The following is an 8,354-nucleotide window of genomic DNA, read 5'->3' on the forward strand; positions in this document are numbered from 1 at the left end:
CCTTTATTTCATGTTTCTAGGTTCATTGGTGAAGAAATTACAAAAAAGTACTATTCGAATAAAGAAAGTACGAAATAGTCTCGCCCTAGTATTCTCACTCACTTAGGACCATATATGCTTAATTTAATGTTTATAAGTTCATTGTTATAGAAAATTCAAAAAAGGACCATTAGAATAAAGAAAAAGTACCAAAAAGTTTTCCCCTAGAATTCTCACTCACTTAGGACCATATACGCTTAATTTCATATTTTTAGGTCCAATATTACAGAAAATTCAAAAAGTACCATTAGAACAATAAACAAGTAAGAGATCTATATTCGGCTGTGCCGAATCTTATATACCCTTCACCAAATTATACTTGAAAATAAATTTTTTTAAATATTTTTATGTAAACAAAATTTAATTTTTTTTAAATTGTTTTTCAACATTTTTTTTTTCGAAATAGTTTTTTAATTTTTTAAAAAAATTAAAATATTTTTAGTTTTTATTTTTTTTTTTTTTTAAAAAATTTATGACAACAAAAGTTTTTGATGAAAAAAAATTCGGGTCCAACTTACTATATCCATATTGTCTATATTAATGACTTAGTAATCCATATATAGATCAAAAATAGGTCAAAAATCGAGGTTGTCCCGGTTTTTTGCTCATATCTCCGTTATTTATGGACCAATTTTGCTGATTTTAAATAGCAAACTTCTCGAAAGCATGTCTGACAGAATTATTGAAGATTTGGATCCCGAAGATATCTGGGGTCTTCAGAAAATTGATTTCAACAGACAGACGGACATGGCTTAATCGACTCCGCTATCTTTAAGGATCCAGAATATATATACTTTATAGGGTCGGAAATGAAAAATGTAGAAATTACAAACGGAATGACAAACTTATATATACCCTTCTCACGAAGGTGAAGGGTATAAAAAAGTACCTATAGTTCAGTTCTCACATTTTGGTACCTAAATATTATCCCTTATTTCTAACACTAACTTCACTTAGATACATATCAGCTAACTTTAATGTCGATAAGTGAAATAATTTAAAAATATTAAAAAAGTACCATTAAGAGAAAAGTACAAATTTCCCTTTTCCTCCTTGAACATGAGGGTTGTTTGAAATTTAAAAATAATCCATTATGCCAAAATAGTTTGTGCTACAGACATGTCTCAAACGATTAAAATTTGTGTTAATGTGCCCAAGAAAAAATATGTTTAAAAAAAAAGTACCAAACTGTTTAACCGGATTTGACCCAATATAAACCTTGCCACTGGAGTTCTAAATAACATGTTAGTTAATTTTTGCATGAATACAGGAACCAATGTTAAAAAATTATCAAAATTGGCTTAATAATTTCAAATAAAATGTATTTTCCCGAATTTATCCCGATTTTGGTACCTTTTTCATCCCCATTGCGGTGGTAAAATTTTATTCAAATAAATTTCTGTATTGTGGTGGGAGCTCATAGTAAAATATTCGTATGTCTGTGTCAAATTATAGAAAAACATATTTTATGAAAAAGTACCAAAAATAAACACAATTTTTATCCCTTAAGGATTCGAAATTCCAAAAAGTACCAAACTTATATTTCTTATTTTTTGATAAGTAAAGAATACAATTTTAAATTTGTTTCTATTTTTATTGGTTTAAAAGATACATAGGGTGCCAAAAATGTACCAAAATGCAGTTTAAACCCGTTTTCTCCCCTGGTTCGAATTTCGAAAAAGTACGAAACACCTGTCAGCTTATTTTTTAAGTGGAGTAACATGCAATTTTAAGTTTTTATGTATCTTTATTAGTTTTGAAGATATAGGGTTACCGAATTTACCCGGTTTTACTTTTTTTACCCCCTAAACGTTCGAATTTCCAAAAAACCCTTCTTATCGGATCGTTTTGGGGAGGAAAGAACCCACAGTTAAAATTTCATGATTCTAGCTTCAGTCGTTTGGGCTGTGCGATGATGAATCAGTCAGTTAGTCAGTCAGTAACGATACTCTTTTATATATATAGATTTATCCTACATTCCAATTCCAATACAAATTTAAAGGTCTTAAAATTTTTAATATACAGAATTTTAATATGCTTCTAATTTTCTAAAAAAAATATATTTTGAAAAGCTTTTAATCCACCTTTGTTTTTCAATTCAAAGATTAATAATACTACTAATACACCGAGTACAATCTCGGTTTTAAACCAATATGTGTGCCAGTTTTGGAACGTAAAATTAAACTCAATACCGGCACCACCTCAGGTCCTACAGGCAGCAATTCATAATGACGCAAAATTTTACTTATAACACTCTTCATTTCCAGCATAGCATATTTTTGACCAATACAATTGCGTGGCCCCGCACTAAAGGGCGTATAGGCAAATGGAAAAATATCTTCGGGATTTTCTGAAGCAAAACGTTCGGGCTTAAAGTCATTGGGATCTTGGAAGTAGTCAGGATCACGTAAGACCACAAATAAGGGTACATTTAAATGACAATCACCGGGTATAATAGTGCCATCTAGAGGAAAAAAAAAGATACATTTTTATTCATAATAAAATCATAAAAAATCGTGGCTACTTACTCAAATCCGTATCCTCTTTAAAATATCTGCCAATTATGGGTACTGGAGGATACAATCTCATTGATTCCTTTATAACACATTCCATATAACGTAGATTTTGCAATTGTCTATAGGAGGGCGCTTGATTCTTATCATCTCCTATTACTTCTCTTATTTCGGCAAATAATTTCTTTTGCACCTCGGGGTGTCTGGATATTACATAGAGAGCAAATGAGGTACCACTGGTGGTGGTATCATGTCCTTCAAACATAAAAGTTTCCACCTCTTCACGTATATCCTCATTGCTTAAAGGTTTTCCCTCAACTGAGGCTTGCAACAGAAGATCTAGGAGAGCCATATGTTTCTTACCACCAATGGCATCATCTTCATCAATTTCTTGAGGTTTTTCGGTGTCTGTATTTTTGAGTAAGTTTTCTAGGGTGTCTCGACGTTTTTCGATGACATCTTTGGTAAAATTTTGCATAAGATTTATGTGTTTCATCATGTTTTGATGAACATGAGGGGCAAATAGTTTGAAGAGACCATCTGTGCGCCAGAGAGGTTTACGTAGGCGAGTTGAGATGATTTCGGTTACTCTGAAAAGAAATAAAATCATTATTCAATGTTTACAATACAAAATGAAGAATCTGTTGGAAGCACTACTCACATTTTCACCGACTGCACATAACCAATATTCGGATTCGACTGAGCATTAACCTGTACTCCCATGGCCGTCTCTGCTATGATATCCAAAGCTGTCAAACACACTACCGGAAACATATCAATGGCTACATTTTCATCTTTGACCTTAGCACTTAACTGCTTGATCATAACATTAGTTTGACGATCAAATATCTCCACAAACTCCTCCAAAATCTTGAAATGAAAACTGGGCGTTATGATCTTGCGACGTGTGTGCCACTTTTTGCCCGTACTCATAAGCAGACCATCTCCCAACCACAAAGACAACATATCATAGACATTATTCTTTGTTATATGCACGGGACTACTAAGCAGAGTCTCTAGGACCTTAGGATCGGCACAAAATACAACCAGCTGATGTAGAACCCAAGTATGAAACATTTTGCCATTTTCCTTAACAAACAAACGCAAACGATCGATGACATCTGTGTGAAATTTTTAATATAAAACACTGTAATTAATATCAATTAACCTTTGTATTTAAACTCAATGGACTTACTTTGTGAGTTGGTGCCCACCATACGCAAAGCTCCTCCTATTAAAGGCAGCGATAGACCGCCATAGATATTGGATTTTCTTAATATTTCATTGCGATGTTTCTTATTGAAATAATCCCATATTAATAGTAAAATAAAGGCACTAATTAATAAAGTACCCCACATTTAGATTAGACAAGCAAAATCAAAAAAGTATTAGTAATAAAAATTGTAACGATTGTAGCTGGAGCAGCCATACAACCGTAAACCAACTGTCGAGAAAGATAACTAAATGGTTTTTCCAAATTTTTAGCTGTGGAACTCAAGTTGCAGGCCGCAAGAGAAACATTTTTAATTAATGTAATTAAAAGAAATAAGAGATTCTAATGAAGAGAAATGTTTAAAAAAAGAAAAAACTCATACGCCGTGTATTGTTTTCAAGTAAAAACACAATTGATAACACAAGACAAAAGAGATCAGAATATAAACTGTATATAGCAGACATCGGCAGAAAGTAAAATTGCATTTGCACTCTATCACCACTTTGCGTTTTTTGAGTAGCGCTCTCTGGCATTCAGTGCACTGATACAAAGGTTTGTAAGAATGATTTCTTTTAATTTTGTTTGCCAATTACGTACGTGTGAAAGAAAATAAAACCAGAGAGCTCTTAAGGTGGCTCTTTGCCGATGTCTGGTATATAGTATCGTCTTTAGTCTCGTATAAAGTCTCTAGTCTCGTCTCTAGTCGCGTCTTTAGTGTTGCCTCTAGTCTCGTCTATATTATCGCATCTATTCTCATCTATAGTATCATCTTTAGTCTCGTCTATAATATCGTCTCTAGTCCCATATATAGTATCGTATATATTATCTAGTCTCGCTTATAGTATCGCCTCTAGTCTCGTCTATAGTATCATCTATAGTATCTCCTATAGTTTCGTCTATATTATCGCATCTATTCTCATCTATAGTATCATCTTTAGTCTCGTCTATAGTATCGTCTCTAGTCCCATCTATAGTATCGTATATATTATCTAGTCTCGCTTATAGTATCGCCTCTAGTCTCGTCTATAGTATCGCCTATAGTTTCATCTATAGTATCATCTTTAGTCTCGTCTATAGTATCGTCTCTAGTCCCATCTATAGTATCGTATATATTATCTAGTCTCGCTTATAGTATCGCCTCTAGTCTCGTCTATAGTATCGTCTATAGTCTCGTCTATAGTATCTCCTATAGTTTCGTCTATATTATCGCATCTAGTCTCATCTATAGTATCATCTTTAGTCTCGTCTATAGTATCGTCTCTAGTCCCTTCCATAGTATCGTATATATTCTCAAGTCTCGTCTATAGCTTCGTCTTTATTATCATCTCTAGTCTCGTTAATAGTATCGTCTCTAGTTTCATATATAGTCTTGTCGCTAGTCTCGTCTATGTTATTGCATATAGTCTCGTATATAGCCTCGTCTATAGTCTTGTTATTAGTATCGTCTGTAGTTTCGTCTATAGTATCGCCTGTAGTCTCGTCGCTATTCTTATTTATAGTATAGCCTGCAGTTTCGTGTATTATCTCTAGTTTCATATATAGTCTATAGTATTGTCGCTAGTCTCGTCTATAGTTCCGTCTATATTATATTGTAGCATCTAGTCTCATCTATAGTATCGCCTCTAACATCGTCTCTAGTCTCGTAGTCTCTATAGTGACATCTATAGTCTCGTTTATAATATCGCCTCGTCTTGTCTCTAGTCTCGTTTCCAGTTTTGTTTTTGTCTCGTCTTTACTTTCGTTATTATTTCGTCTTTAGTTTCGTTATAGTCTCGTCTGTAACATCGTTTCGGTCGAGTCTATAGTATTGTCCTTAGTTTCGTCTATAGTTTCATACTTCTAGTTTTGGAATTTCCTCACAAATTATCCTATTCCGGATGACAACAATGTATCTTAGTTCAAAGCTAATTCTAGTTATCTACATTATCAGTAGATTACCAAATCTGAAAATTTAATAGTGTTCCCATCAGGATACATTTTTGCTAAAATGTTTATGTCCTGAATGTCGACATTGAAACTCCCTTCTAATGTCCGCAATATTGTTAGTTTCCTCACAAAGCCATTACCCAAATGACGGCATTGCCAATTTCTTAGGGCACTGCTACACGTTGAATATATATTGACCGCTATCCAGTATCGCGATATTTATTAATCATGTAGCATGCAGTATTGATGGATCGCGATCCAAATTGCAGAAAACCTAATTTTGCGTGATCCATTACAATGGATCGTGATCCAAATATCACAATATATATTGAACGTGTAGCAGTGCCCTTAGTTTTATAAAATTCTTAGCAATAACACTTTTCTGCGATGCCACTGTGTTTAGGTGTGGAACACAATTGTGTTTATGACATTAAAATCAGAATAATGATTTGTTTATATAGGTACGTATACTGGTTCAACCGAAGATAAGGAACCTGAAACGAACTATAGGCTGGCGAACGAACATTGACATTAATAAATTGTTGACAATCATAATAATTATGATTTTAGAAACTATTATCGCTTGTCTGGGCCTTGCATTAACTGCGTCAAAGTTTATGTTTATTAAAATAATTTTTAGAAGCTAAGACCAGATGGTGAGGAATTGTTTAAAAGACTGTATTATTTGAATATTGTGCTTTAATTCGTGAGACATTTAAGATTCATTAGATTTAACTCAGGTTGAATAAGAGATCTACAATAAATCCCTCAGTTTAAAACTGGATGACAACTACTATTTATATATCTATACTCTCGCTAATAATCTCTTATACAGTTTTGTCTATAATCCTGTCAACTGTATCATTTATAGTTTCGTCTATAGTATCTATAGTCTGTATAATCTTGTCTATAGTCTCATCTCTAGTCTCATCGCTAGTCTCGCCTATAGTTTCTTCTACAGTCTCAGCTATAGTTTCGTCTATAGTCTCAACTATAGTCTCACCTATAGTTTCGTCTATAGTCTCAGCTATAGTTTCTTCTATAGTCTCACCTATAGTTTCGTCTATAGTCTCAGCTATAGTTTCTTCTATAGTCTCGCCTATGGTTTCGTCTATAGTCTCAGCTATAATTTCGTCTATAGTATCACCTATAGTCTCGCCTATAGTTTCGTCTATAGTCTCAGCTATAGTTTCGTCTATAGTCTCAGCTATAATTTCGTCTATAGTTTCACCTATAGTCTCACCTATAGTTTCACCTATAGTCTCACCTATAGTTTCGTCTATAGTCTCGCCTATAGTTTCGTCTATAGTCTCAGCTATAGTTTCATCTATAGTCTCACCTATAGTCTCGCCTATAGTCTCACCTATAGTCTCGCCTATAGTCTCACCTATAGTCTCGCCTATAGTCTCACCTATAGTCTCGCCTATAGTCTCACCTATAGTCTCACCTATAGTCTCACCTATAGTCTCGCCTATAGTCTCACCTATAGTCTCGCCTATAGTCTCACCTATAGTCTCGCCTATAGTCTCACCTATAGTCTCGCCTATAGTCTCACCTATAGTTTTGTCTATAGTCTTAGCTATAGTTTCGTCTATAGTCTCACCTATAGTCTCGCCTATAGTCTCGCCTATAGTCTCACCTATAGTTTCGTTTATAGTCTCAGCTATAGTTTCGTCTATAGTCTCACCTATAGTCTCGCCTATAGTCTCACCTATATTCTCGCCTATAGTCTCACCTATAGTTTCGTCTATAGTCTCACCTATAGTCTCACCTATAGTTTCGTCTATAGTCTCACCTATAGTCTCGCCTATAGTTTCGTCTATAGACTCAGCTATAGTTTCGTCTATAGTCTCACCTATAGTCTCGCCTATAGTCTCACCTATAGTCTCGCCTATAGTCTCACCTATAGTTTCGTCTATAGTCTTACCTATAGTTTCGCCTATAGTCTCGCCTATAGTTTCGTCTATAGTCTCAGCTATAGTCTCGCCTATAGTCTCACCTATAGTTTCGTCTATAGACTCACCTATAGTCTCACCTATAGTTTCGTCTATAGACTCACCTATAGTCTCGCCTATAGTTTCGTCTATAGTCTCAGCTATAGTTCGTCTATAGTCTCAGCTATAGTTCGTCTATAGTCTCGCCTATAGTCTCACCTATAGTTTCGTCTATAGTCTCACCTATAGTCTCGCCTATAGTCTCATCTATAGTGTCGTCTATACTCTAACAGTCTCAGATATAGGCTGCAGTTTAGTCTATAGTCTCGTCTATAGTTTCGTCTATAATCTTGAGTTGTATCAACCCTATTTTCGATAATTTTGGTAATAGCATTTTTGCGGTAACGGTAATTGCAGTTATTTCTATAACGGTAGGAATAATTATACTTGGTAACGTAATTAACTTTGTGACCAAAATATTAAATTAAGGTCCAATCTTTTTAGATTTTCTACGAATTTTTTAATATTCCAAGTAATTATTTCTTATTTCACACAAAGAACAAACAGAAATTCTCAGAAATTCGATAATTTTTTTTTTAATTTCTGTACTAAAATTTTCAATAATTATTTGAAAAGATAAAAACAAACGATTATAGAGATTGCCACATGTACACGAAAATTCGCAGAAATTCGATAGTATTTTAATTTTTGGCGTTTTCTAAGAATTGT

The 8,354-nt window shown here is 33.9% G+C and overlaps 1 protein-coding gene across 1 annotated transcript; it reads right to left on the bottom strand.

The window, feature by feature from the left end:
* Positions 1-2,050: 2,050 nt before the first annotated feature.
* Positions 2,051-3,996, bottom strand: LOC135957618 (cytochrome P450 4d2-like). Its single transcript, XM_065508400.1, has 4 exons — positions 3,748-3,996; positions 3,214-3,673; positions 2,568-3,142; positions 2,051-2,503 (listed from the first exon to the last, which is right to left on the bottom strand). Exons 1-4 carry the CDS (start codon positions 3,908-3,910, stop codon positions 2,157-2,159), a joined length of 1,545 nt encoding a protein of 514 aa, XP_065364472.1. The 5' UTR covers positions 3,911-3,996; the 3' UTR covers positions 2,051-2,156.
* Between the last annotated feature and the right edge of the window lie 4,358 nt (positions 3,997-8,354).

Source organism: Calliphora vicina, chromosome 4, assembly GCF_958450345.1.
Source record: "Calliphora vicina chromosome 4, idCalVici1.1, whole genome shotgun sequence".
Taxonomy (NCBI): Eukaryota; Metazoa; Arthropoda; class Insecta; order Diptera; family Calliphoridae; genus Calliphora; species Calliphora vicina.